General features: G+C 49.6%; 1 protein-coding gene across 1 annotated transcript; it reads left to right on the top strand.

The window, feature by feature from the left end:
* The first annotated feature begins 2,701 nt into the window (after nt 1-2,701).
* HMGB3 (high mobility group box 3) lies at nt 2,702-9,095 on the top strand. Its single transcript, XM_071569525.1, is given in 6 exon segments — nt 2,702-2,816; nt 2,819-2,849; nt 5,586-5,742; nt 6,262-6,401; nt 6,887-7,061; nt 7,610-9,095. Coding segments are annotated over 6 exon segments (762 nt in total). The 3' UTR covers nt 7,754-9,095.
* Nucleotides 9,096-13,130: the final 4,035 nt, after the last annotated feature.

Here is a 13,130-nt window from a genome sequence, read left to right as displayed (position 1 = left end):
AGTGTATGTTTGGGAAGTTTTCAGCACAATAGCTCATTTTGAGGGTATCATTGCACTGAAAGCCCTAATCAATTTTCTGTGATTGGTGTGTTTCCAGTTCACTGAGATGCTTTACAGTTTCAATGTGTGATTTCACACCAGCCTTCTCCTCACTACTAGTAGGTGATGCTGCCCATGATGAAGACAGCCAACAGAACCAGCACAACTTGCTCTGACCAATATCGGACAAAACCAGTAAGAACATCGCATACATTTTAATCAACTCTTTGCCTGAAATCAACCCAGTGCTGAGCAATTATCCAGTGAAAGTAGCAAAGGCTCGAGTACAGGTTAATTTCAGGCTAACTTTACCATTAAGACAATCTGGATTCATACTGGGAAACTTGTGAAAGGCCTTGTGGACCTTTGCACACAGTTGTCATCTGTTATCTCTCCCAGGCATTCATGGTCTCAGTGATGGGAATGAGATGGTGGAGGTACACTGTGGATGAGCTGTGGAGCTGTGCAGTGGTGAGAAGGATGTAGTTTCCTTACTACATAGAACAGTGTTTCACAAAGATCAGTTATGGCTCTGGTCTTTTTCAGCACTTTTATTTCTGAACAGCTTAAGTACATGATGGGCCTTAATTTGCTGGCCCTCTGGCACAACAGGAGCAGAACAGAACTGTAAGAAGGCTGTTTTCTTGGAGCACAGCAGAAAAGCACCCAGGGGCAGGGCCCAGGTGCAATGTGTGGGGCAGAGGGCAGTGCAGGAGAATTTCAGCAGTGGCAATTTTGGTGGTGAGTAAAAACTTTCCCTATAGGGGTCATGTTCACCCATTTGCTACTCAGCACTCCTCTGCTTTCAAAAGCGTGCTGCGAGTGCTAGGATAAAACCTTCAACCCAGCTGTCTTTCAGCTACCAAAATATCTCCTTTGCCCCTTGACCAGCTGTCAAAACTTTTCTGGCCTTCCTAGAACAAGCATCTTAGGGAATGTTTCCCTTGGCTGGTGAGAATCAGAGGGATGCTCTGGAGATGACTAGCAGGACGGTACTGTTTGATGCCCAGTGCCTGTCCTAAGCCAGCTCCTAAACAGCCTGCCCATTGCCACCAAGCTCCCTGCTTGGTGTGCTCTGTAGGATGAGATTGTGATTTGAGGAAGAAAGTGTTCAGAACAAAAAAATTGTGCAACACGAGACAAGAAAAAAGCCTTAATTATTCAACTAGTTTGGAACACTTGAAAGTATCCCTAAAAATAGGTGAGAGAGATGTTTGTCAGCTACAAAGAGATTATTCTGCAATAGTATTGCTTGCCTTATTTTATGATGATGCTACAGAATACAGTCCCTCAGGTAGCCTCATTAATGTTTATGAATGAACCCCTTGTTTTATGTTTTTGGTTTTAGGAAGTAGAAATAGGGCAACAGGCTAGTAAGACTGGTCTTACCATATATGCTTTGGAAAGCCCAAGAACACGGGTCTAAGGTCTCTGTAAGCATATGGACTGGATAACAATTGGATTTGGGTGCTTGCTAGACTGGCTGAGATGTACCCTAAGGGAGAAATCCAGCCAGGACTTTGGCTAAAATCCTGGGTGAAATTCTGTACACTTCGCTGTGGATCTGTCAGCAGGAGGTTGGCACTCCTATGTGTCTCATCAGTCGTTTTGTTTTGATCCCTTCCGGCAAAGGCAACCTGTGACCATATGTTGTTATAGCCATAAGCACTTCCACAGGGCAGTATCTGGTAAACCCTGCTGCCTGACAGCGTCTCAGCCCAGGGTGGAGGCTTCTTTTCACTATCTGTTCCTTAAAGAGGGCAACTGTTTCTTCTGGCTATCATAATAGGGTGGCAGTTATGCCCAGCCCATAACAGTATGGAGTGGTTTCTGAGTCTTACCGCTCGATCCTTAAAAATAACAGCTCTTTTTTCCGAGCCAACCAACAATTGTGGTCAGCCACTAATACCAGTTTAACCATTTGGCATCTGCCCTATGGGAAATAGCTCTTTCAAGAGAGTCAAAGGAGCCTGTGGCCCCAGAGCCGCGCTGGGCTGGTTTCAGTCAGCAGGGCATGTTTAGAGATTTCCTTGTGTGCAACCAGCCTCTTTAATAGCAGCCAAATCCTGGAAAGTTAATGCCAAACAAATTGTGGAAGTATGTTAGAAAGAGTAACTCAAGATGATCCTTTCGGCGTTTTATTTGGTGAACGAGTGGGCAAAACTCCACTCCTCCCCACAAACGCGCGGTTTCTTGCTCTGTAGTTCCTCCTCCATCCGTCGTATGTTGGGACTGTCAGCAGAGTTTATTTTGGGCTCGGTTCCCCTCCCTGCTACGCGCAGAGTAGTAGCCGGCTTTACAAACAGCGCGCTGCAACTGGAACCGCCCCTTACGGCTTTAGGGCAGAAATCAGCAATAAGAGGCTACTGTCGGCCGGGGGTCCCGGAGCTGCTCCTCGTCCCCGCAGCTCAGCCAGCGGGCTGAGTCTCTGGAGGGTGAAGCCCCGCGGGGTCCCGGTGCGGTGCGGAGATCCCGCCAGCCGCACGTGCCGCCGGTGGCGCGTGGGGAGGGCCCCGCGCCGACCTTCCCGCGCCCGCCGCGCGCTCGCCCCGCGCTCGCCTTTTTTTTTTCCCCCGGCGGGCGCTCGTTTTGAATGAATGACCTCACCCGCGCCCGCCAATCGCCGCGCGGTCGCGCTTAATATTCATGAGGCGCCGCGCCAATGAGCGGGCGAGGAGGTTGTTTTAAACGGCAGAGCCCCGCAGCCAATCAGGCCGCTCTCGTAGGCAGCCAACGCGAGGCTGAGCCGCGCCGAGCCCCGCGTCGTGCCCTGCGCTCCGCTCCTGTCCACACTACCGCGAACAATACAGGTACGTGCAGCCCCGCCGCAACTTTTCGGGGGGCGGCTGCCCCCTGCCCGCCCCACCCTGCCCCCGCGCCTTCGCCCCTCTGCCCTGCCTGCCCCCAGCCTGCTTTTTTTTTCTTTTTTCCCCTTTTAAATTTTTTTTAATCCTGTTTTCCTGTTTCTTCCTTCCTCTTGAGTTTATGGTTTTTTTTTATTTTTTTAATTAGAAAAACAAAATCGGGAAAAACCGCCCCAAACTTTGTTGCCCCCGTGTCGCGCGGAGATCGGTGGTGCCGGGGCAGATGCTCCGCGCAGCTGGCGGGGCGGTGGGCAGCGGGCGAGGCGCGGCGTTTGCCCCCGTCCTCTTGCCCTGCCTCGCCGGGAGCTCCCCCCGCCGCGGAGGGGCCACCTGCCCCGCGGTGCAGCCCCGTAGCTCCGCGTCGGGCTCCTGTGCCGCCGAGAGTAATATGGCTGGTGCAGCAACTACACCGGGACTAACTCCTCTTCTCCCCCGCATGGGCAGGGATTTTTCTCTGCCGCCTCCTAATGTCGCACGGCAAACGCGCGGCGCCCTCGGCTTTTATGTGCCCCTTTTCCTCGGTGGGGCTGGCGGCGGTGGGAAAGTTGTCGGCCGTGCGCAGTGCCGTGCCCGCTGTTTATTCTGCATTAATATGGCTGTCGCTTTAGCATCTGACAGGGATAAACCCTGTGCGCTGCGCCCGGCGGTCCCGGCCAAGCAGTTTTTTTTCTCGCCGCCGCCGCCTCCAAACTCCCCCGATCCCTTCGCTTCTGCCTCCGCTGCTCTTCCCCCACCCGCGAAGGTGTCTCTGGTGGGTCTGCGCCCGCGGCGGAGCCCCGTATCGCCTTTTCCTCGCGCCGCGCCGCCCGTGCTGTGGGCATTAATATGGCTGGCGCTGGAGAGCCCCGGCGAAGGGAAGAAAGACGTGTGAGCGGCACAGCGATGGGGAGGGGGGTCGTGGCGGGGAAAATCTGCTTCCCGGCGCCCCGCCGGGGGCTCAAACCTTTCGCTTTCGCCCCGGTTCCTCTCCCCCCACCTCTTCGTGCCCTCGGACGGGCGCCCGGGGGCTGCCCCGGGGCTCCCCGCACTCTTTTTCTGGCGGCGCGGAGGAGCGTAGCGGCGGCGGTAATGGCTGCACGGGAGCCTTTGTTAGAGAGCGCTGCGCTAGGCAGGGGCCGGGGGGGGGGGAGGCTCCCGCCCGCGCCCCGGCCCCGCCGCCCCCGCCGCCCGCCGGGGGGCCAGCGGGGAGCCCCCTTCGCGGCGGGGGCGGCGTTTTGGCGGGGCCGGCGGCCGGGGGCGGCAGGCGCGGGGGGCCGAGCGCGGCGGAGGGGGAGCGCGGCTTTGTTCGGCGGCGCGGCGGCGGCGGCGCCGGGAGAAGCCATCTTAGCGAGCGGGGCCGGCCCTGGGCGCGGAGCGCGGCCGCCGCCGCCGCTCCCGCTGCCGCTCGCCCCGGCCGCCCGGGGCCGGCCCGCCGCCCCGCGCCCCCGGCCGCCGCCCGGCCCCCCGGCGCCCCCCGCCCGCCGCCCCAACGCATTTCAGGGGCACTTTCTTTCATCAGGAGGCGTTTCACAAAATGGAAGATGAATTATTGGCGTCTGGCGGAGCCGCTGCTTGCCCCCGCCGGTCCCGGTCCCGCCGCAGGTGCCCTCGCCCCGCACCGCGGAGCGCGGCCGCCGCTGTGACCTTGGGGGGGCGCGGGTGCGGGAGGGGCGCGGAGCGGGGCCGGGCCGGGCTGGCCCCGCCAACTCGCCCCCAACTTCGGAGCGGGATCGGCTCCGTTCCCCGGCCCGGCTCCGCTCCCCGGCCCCGGGACCACGGGCTTTCCGTCCCCCGCGGAGGCAGCGGAGCATCCCGGGACCAGGCAGGGCGGCTGGCAGCCACTTCTGGTGCACCTGGTGGGGGTTAATGGACGCAATTAAATATTAACCTTGTGCCAATAAAAATAAAATTTTCAAACGCCTCAGAAGCTGTAAATAGGAAATACTGCTGCGGAATCCTTTTTTTTTCAGGTCTTAATAAAAGGGGAAAAATTAATGCGGAAGCAGGGAAAGAAATAGAGCTCGAAAGTTAGCACCATCCTCTCGGTGACTTGCTGATCGCATCTTTGCGCTGACCACTATCCCTCGAGCATGTGTCACTTGGTGGAGCAAGAGCAAGCACTGCTCACCTCGCAGGGCTCCACGGGTCCTATTGTGGTTAAAGCCGGTCTTTATTTTCACCCCTTTTTATATATAAAAGGTTATTACACTTTTACAGGGCAAGTAATCTGTCCTGCCTTCCTACCTGAGCAGCTGCTAACATGTGAGCTCCAGCTCCTGAAGGGATAAGTCACAGCCTGGCACTATGCATGCCACTCTAGCCCTGGTGTGGTAGCCAACTAAAACAAATATTTTATATTGGTTCATATATAACTCTTAATAGGCAGAAGTATGTATATTTAATAGGCTGTCTCCAGTCTTTGGACATGATGTAAATATATATTAGTGTAAAACTTAAATCCAGTGACTGGTTTCTCTTGGCTTGTCTGCAACTCAAGTGTCAAGGAAGAATAATTTAAGTCTCTGTATTGAGAACAGCAAGAGGTCTCAGGACAGGGGGAAGAAAGGGATATATTACTGGTGGGACATAACATCTGGAGAAGGTGGTGTGCCTATATAGACACACCACATATGTATACATACATAGATGTATGTGTTCATCTATATGTCATTCGTTTGTTATTTTTTCCCCTCTTCCCTGCAGAGTCAAGATGGCTAAAGGTGATCCGAAAAAACCCAAGGGCAAGATGTCTGCCTATGCCTTCTTTGTGCAGACATGCCGTGAGGAACATAAGAAAAAGAACCCAGAGGTTCCAGTCAACTTTGCAGAGTTTTCCAAGAAGTGCTCAGAGAGGTGGAAGGTACCTTAACTTGTGACTTCTGGAAGGGATAACTTCTTACAGGACCTACTAGGATGACATGTGTTTGTCTGAACATGAGGGGAGCCGATGCTGTTTTGGTCTGCATGCCGCTCTTGGCAAGCTGTCCTGGCCATTGATTGTGTTGCTGACGCCTGTAGCACTCATGAAGGGTTCAGCTGAGTATATCTGCTTGTTTAGGTGCTTTCACTACAGTCTGGCCTTTTTCCCTCTTCCCAAGCAATGCCCTTCAGCAGTTACCTCCTTCTAGATGTGTGTCCCAAGGAGGATTCTGGCTGTGCTTTCCCATTCCCTTTGCTTTCCCTTTGCTGAGTATGCCAGTGGTGGCTGTGATTCCCAGTATAGGACCTTCGTCCCCAAGGTGGTCCAGTTAGCAAACAAACAAATTCTGAAACTCACGTATCGAGTTGGTTTTGTGTTGGCTTGTTTACATAAAGTTTGCCAGCTATTAAACAATTGGGTAATCACAGGTTTGTTGTATCATTTTTTGGGTTTTTCTAGACCATGTCAAGCAAGGAAAAGGCTAAATTTGATGAAATGGCAAAGGCTGATAAGGTACGATATGACAGAGAAATGAAGGACTATGGACCAGCTAAGGGTGGCAAGAAGAAGAAGGACCCCAATGCCCCAAAACGGCCACCGTAAGTAACTTGGAGGCACTAAAATGCATGAGTATTTTGGTTCATTTTCATACTCTGTATGTAACACAAGTTTCCATGAAGGAGGTAGATGTGGGGCATTGTGTTGGTACAGCAGGATTGGTAGTGTCTCAAAAACCTAGATAGCTTGTAATCTTGAGCATGTAGACCACTAACAGGAGTTGTCAATACTTGGTACCCTTAAACTCATAGTGATGGAAGACATAGAAGTAACTGGGTCACAGTGAGCCTTGTGTACCTGAGATGAAGTTGGTTGGGGGAAAACACAGCACTTAAAAAGAGCCTTGAACGAAGGCTTCAGATCTGGGCCTCAGTAAAATCAAAGCATGTTTGGGTTTGTATTTTACCTTATAAGTAAAAATAAAGTGTGAGTGGATGTTTGAATGTTGTGGGTGAGGGATGGAGGAAAGGGGTGCTCCCCTGTGTGCTGCTGCGATGCTGACTGTCCTCTGGTGTTTCTCCCCAAGGTCTGGCTTCTTCCTCTTCTGTTCAGAGTTCCGCCCCAAGATCAAGTCCACAAACCCTGGCATATCCATTGGGGATGTAGCAAAGAAACTGGGTGAAATGTGGAACAACCTCAGTGATGGTGAAAAGCAGCCTTATAATAACAAGGCAGCTAAACTGAAGGAGAAGTACGAGAAGGTAAGTTGAGTTGTCACTTGTGCCTCCTCTGTACTGGCTGTTGCGTTGATGTGTTTCTGTAACATAGACCCAGCTCAGGTGGCCCCAGCATAGTGAGCATCTCCAGCTTACAGCCCTGTTCTCACCATCTGTGCAGCTGAGCTTTGCGTAGATTGGGGCAGAGCAGGATAGAGAGCCACAGGCAGATTCCAGCAAGGAGGGAGAGCTTTCCCCAGTAATGAGCAGCAGTGGCTGCTTGTGTTGCTCCAGCGAAGGGTTGCTGTGCTGTTAAGGAGCTTTGTCCCATTATCATGAAACTTCTTGAGAGAGGCTGGGTTCTGATCTCTTCAAAGAAATAACCATAAAATGCAGAGGTCATGGCCTCCATCATCTGTGGGCAGTTGAGCACACTGAGGTGTCAGCACACCTGTGTATTCTAGTGCTGGCTGTGTCCCCTCTTGGGGTGCAGCTGCGGAAGGCCAGTCCCTTTATGTAAACGCCTGCTGCTGTACAAATGCTCTGTGTGTTTGCTGCTTAGAGCAAATTAAGACATCCCCTTGACTTTGCAGGATGTTGCAGACTACAAGTCTAAAGGAAAGTTTGATGGCGCAAAGGGAGCAGCAACCAAAGCTGCTCGGAAAAAGGTAGAGGAAGAAGATGAAGAGGAGGAGGAGGATGAAGAAGAGGAGGATGAAGATGATGATGATGAATAAAACTGTACAATACTTGTCTCCATGTGAATACCATAGAGTAGGGGAAACACCATAAATGAAGCACCTCTTATTTGAGATGGTGTCTCTTGCCCGTATTAGGCTTAATTAAAAAAAATTTGGATTCCGATCGCGTTGTAGTTTCTAAAAGTGCTCTAGAAATTGTAACTGGTTTACATGAAGTGGCCATGGGTGTAGTGAGCACCCTGAAACTGTATCAAAGTTGTACATATTTCCAAACATTTTTAAAATGAAAAGGCGCTCTAGTGTTCTCCTAACTCTGTGCACTTTGCTGTTGGTGTAACAAAGCATTTAAAAATGTTTCAAGCATTTTTTTAATTTGTAAGGTGGTGTTACTATATGGTTATTGGCTAGAAAATCCTGGGTTATAAACTGTACATATCTATAGTTTGTAAAAACTAGACAGATTCTTGTGGTACATGCTTAGAGTTATGATGCCTTAGAGGAGCAGTGATTACTTGGAAAGGCTGTACGTTCCCCGGGGTGCCATGGCCCAAAGCATGCACTGTGAGGGTAGATCTATTTACACTACAGTGGGCGTCCATTTAGCTTAAAGTTGTCTTTCTGTATATAGTGAAATAGCATTCTGCTGCCATTCTTAGTTGTGGAAGGGGGTTCAGCTGGCATGAGAAGTGTATGGATTTTTTTAGTTAAGTGCGGTAGTTTTTAAACTGAAACTGTAGACATCTCTTCATCGTCAACTAAGTGAAGAGCCAGTGCAGCAACTGAAGTTCAAAAACACTCTGTACTTAAAACGAATTTGCAACGTTCTGTTTTTTTTGTATGTTTAGAATGCTGAAATGTTTTTGAAGCAAAATAAACAGTATTACATTTTTAAAACTGTTCTTGACAACACTCTAAATTTCTGGTTTAAAAGGATCCAAACAACAGCAAGAGGTTCATTTTGAAGTCTGTGGCATCCCTCAGGGCTGGTGACTTAGGAAACATTCTGACTCAAGGATTTAAAAAAAAAAATGTTAAAATGGTGGCCAGCCAAAAACTGGCTGAATTGAAAGAGATGGCTGCTCCAGCTAATATGCAATCGTAACTGTTTATGGCTGAGTGGCATAAGATGCTATGCAAGTTTGAACTTTATTACTTGAACTCGGGAGCCTAAATGAACATTCATGAAGTAATTGTTTGTTTGTGTGTGTATATAGCAGCATTCAGAGATGCAGAGAAAGGTAGGTGGCTAGGAATGAGGCTGACACCATGGAATAAGTATAAAAGCATAGTTTGGATTTTTTCAGTTGTGTTGGGTAAATTTATAGCCCAAATGCATTGCTGTACATATTAAAATGTGCCTTTTTTGTCCTGTGTTAAACTGTTTCAGACTTGTGGTTTTTTCTAGCCTCTTGATTCGTGGCAGGAGCCAGGTGCCTACCCTAACCTCCGCTGAAGTAGGAGTGTGGCACAGGTACTTAGTCTGTGTCCTTTCTCTAACAACACAAGTTTTAGTCGGACCTGGGTGCTGTGAGGGGGGTTGGGGGAGCTCAGCATGTCTTTCCCCTTTGGTGACTCAGCTGGCTGTGTTGAAGTCTTGCCATCTTTCCAAATCCCAGCTGAGGATGTTTTGCAGCCCTTGAAAGGGAAAGGTAATGCCTGGTCTCTGACTGGTGACTACTTCAACTTTGTTTTTCCTTAGCATGGAAAGTGTCATGAACTGGGACAACTATAGCACCCACTCTCCACCTCTGAATTCCTCCCTTGTGCTGGCTGTAGCTAGCAGTTGGTGTTTGCTTGGCAGTGAGGAGGAGATGGAGGTGTGAGGGTACTTGGATTAATAGCAGGTCAAAGCTGTGGGCTGCTGTGTTCCGCTGATTTAAGAGGACAGGGTAACTCATGGGTATAAATGGGTGGGTATGGGCTGCTGTCACTGCTTCTTTTGAGCCAAGTTGCAGATTAATGAGGGCCAGGCTTACAGGCAGTAACTACTTAGAATGTGGGTAAAACTGCTTTGTTGGCTAATTGGGTAGCACATCTGGCTTCCTCTGACTTCTCAATAACCTTCACATCGCTTCTCAACAACAGCTTGGCAAAAGTCTGATCTAGTAGTGTTGATACGAACTAAAAGCTGAAAGTGAAACTTTCAGGATGGAGCAAGCTAATAAACTTTTGTGAAACAGCAACAGGTAGCAACTTTTAAGGCTAAGTTACAGTTGGATCACATAGAAATACTTTCATAGTTGCTTAATTATGCTAATTTTTAGTATCTTTAATGCACAAGTGTGAAATTTGCACCTATTTTATGGGTAGTTGCATTTGAAAAGCCTCAATAAAGCTGCACCTGGAAAAGAAATAGGTACTTTTTTATTTGCTACCCTTTCTGCATATCTTTTGATGCAAGAGAGAAGGCAGCTGGGGATTCCAGCATGTGGAAGGTCGATGGGGAGGTGGTGGAGTAGAAGAAAAAAGTGATGGCATAAGTTCAGGATCTCTAATACTGTTTCTATTGTCTAGTTGGCAATATCTCCCCTTAGCCACATATGGGAATTAGTGTAGATCACTACTGTGCAAATCGAGCTTGGCTTTGAATTAACTGCTAGGGAGCTGAGCCCCTATTGATAGTATTAGCAAATGAGAGCTAGAGCTGACACCTCTTTGTCTTCTTTATATTGGAAATCTATTGAGTTGCAGAGCTTGATTAAGGTCTTGGACCTTACGGTGCACTCTACCTATTGCTGCTCTGCACACAACCTAAAATATGACGTGCCTCGGGAATGCTGTTCAATACAGCACTAGTGCAAGACTCCGGGGACTCAAATTTGGGTATTATGGATGCAGTGATGATATTTCTTCTCCACTACTCTGGTGTTGATAAATACCATAATGTGAATGTATATAAATAACATAATTTCTGTGCCCCCCCTCACCCCTGCACTGTTTTGTGTTCTGAGATGGCATTCAAATTTTGGGAACTGCTTAATTTCACCCACTTTCATTTCTTTCATAGAACATCCTCCAAATGCTCTTTTTCTCTGCTTTGAAATGCTTGTAGTGTTTCAGAGCAGGCATTCCTGCTTTGAGCTGCTGCACAGCTCAAACTTCTAGTTTGACTTCAGTCCTGAGCCAAGCAGAATAAATATGTCTTATTAATGCCATGATATGTAGAGAAGGGTAATGATAAAATAGATTTGGGGGAAGGGAGGCAAGGAAGGGAGACTCTTCCTTGTTTGAATTTCACAGAGCTAGCTTGAGACTGCCTGTGTTTCCAAATTGTGATGTGTTGCATCCTCCTGTGCCTGCTGAAGTTGGGCTGAGATAGGAGGTGGGCTGTGGGCACTTAGAGCCTTGGTTGTGAAAAAGGGATGGTGCTGGTTCTGCAGCTGCTAAACCCTGCTCTGGGGAGGCAGAGGATGGCTTGACTGGGTAGGATGATCCTTCTGGATGCCTAAATCAGTGGCAGAGGTGTGAGAGCTTTTGCTGAAGGGAAAGTGATTGGTGGTGTGGGGCAGAGTTGCGTTCAGGTCGTGCAGGTTGTTTCCCACATTGGTGCTGTTTGATTTGAGCTCAGGACTGCATGTACTTTTGAGAACACAGTTGCTACCAAAATGCATCACATGCCTCTGAAATCTAACCAGCTGAGGGGTGATGGGATGTACAGGGCTGCTGAGCTGCTCTGTGCAGAGCAGAGTCTGCCCGCGCTGAGAATGAACCCCGGAGTTTTAGCACTAACCAGGGAGGCAGGGGAGCAATGCTTTCCTGCTGCTCCATACCCTGTATAATTACAGAAGTCAGTTGAGACATGGTAAATACCTGGTATGAGCCAATTGTAAGCACTTAAACTGGAGTGGGGCTCTGGGAGAGGGGCTGCATGGGGGTTGTCCCACTGCGGGTCTGGGGGTCACTCCCTATGAGCAGTTGCAAGGAGAGCCATGTTGCAGGATGGTTTCCTGTTGCTGTGTCAGTATCCTAATGCATCTGTTGGGAAGCAGTGTGTTAATTTTTCTATAATAAAAATTAATTAAAAATCCTACTCCAAATGCATATTGAATCAATTAGCAGTGAATGCAGCTCTAATGGAGGTCCAGAGGAAGGTGAGAGTCTGCTTTGGGGATAGGATTGGGGATACAGGGAGAGTCAAAACATCTCTCTTATCTGCTCCCTTTGAACAGTTGATTCTCTAGGTAGTTTTATTTGCTTCTAACAAACCCTGCAGGAGCAGCAGCAAGGTGCAAGGGCTTCTGTTGGCTCTAGGTCAGGCAGTGGCAGGTGAATGGCTTTTCACTTCCAGGCTCCAGCATAGTTTTGGCAGCTGTCTCGAGTTTGTTTTCCCTCTGCTCACTCAGGCTGTTGCTTCACAGGCAGAGAAAGATCTCCAAGTAAGCCCTCTTCTGCTACAGGTTTTGGGAAGCCTGGATGAGGAGGAGTGGCTGAGATGGGACATCCTCATAGGGGTGAGAGCAGGAAGCTGCATTTCTGGCCACACCTTCTGATGAGCCCCACACTCCCTTCTGTGCATGTTCACCTGAGCTCACTTTCCTCCAAAAGATAACAAGAGGCACTGTGACGAGTGGCATATTCCTTTGTGCTAGGGCTGCACTCCGTTTTAATGCAATAAACTGAATTGCAAATCACAGCAGTGCTGCAAACAAAGTGTGCTGGAGACCCTGTTCCCAAGCAGTTGCTCTCTAAATGTATGTCAGCTTACAGTGGGGAAGGGCCCAAATAACCAGCATGCTTGATAGGAGGTTTCATGCCCTAAGAGGTATCACCATCCCTTTTTGTCAGGCTGGTCTCTGGTAGGAGTGTGGTGTGTGCCTGCCCCTGCTTGGGCAGCATTTGGCAAAGCACTTGGCAAACATGCTTCCAAAAGGTCTGTGGTAAAGCAGTGTGTGGATGAGGGAGGAGCTCCTTCCCGGTGCTAGTGCTCTTGATTGGAGTTGTCTGCTGCTAAGAGCTCTTCCCTGAGTGTCCTCCTGCACCTGGATCTATCCCTAAATCAGGCAGGAGAAAGCAGCACAGCCCTGCTGGAGCTGACAGCTACGTATCCTGGGTGGTGAGTACCTCCTCCCCTTGTTCCTGGATGTGGCATGGCCTCATAGAAACACTGAAGTGGCTAAACCAGAGCTAGTCTTTATGTTAAGCTGGAGCAGGGATGGCAGGCAACCTTTCCAGAAGTGGAGAGCCTGAATGTTGAGCAGCAAGCTGGTGCTGTGGTGGGACTAAGACCTTTGGAGGCAGGGATGGATAAAAGCAAATCTTTATCTTGTTGAGATAAAAATGCATTAACTGTGGAAAAGGAATGTCTGTCTCCTAACTGTGTCCCCTGACGGGGTTGACTTCATGCACGTGGCTGAATCCAGCAGCCAGGAAAACCACAGCTGGGAACCAAACCTTGCTCTGGGGTTGGGTATTT

The sequence above is a fragment of the Pithys albifrons genome, chromosome 14 (genome assembly GCF_047495875.1).
Source record: "Pithys albifrons albifrons isolate INPA30051 chromosome 14, PitAlb_v1, whole genome shotgun sequence".
NCBI classification, from domain to species: domain Eukaryota; kingdom Metazoa; phylum Chordata; class Aves; order Passeriformes; family Thamnophilidae; genus Pithys; species Pithys albifrons.
The sequence above is the reverse complement of the archived record's forward strand: the minus strand, read 5'-3'. Positions and strand labels throughout refer to the sequence as shown.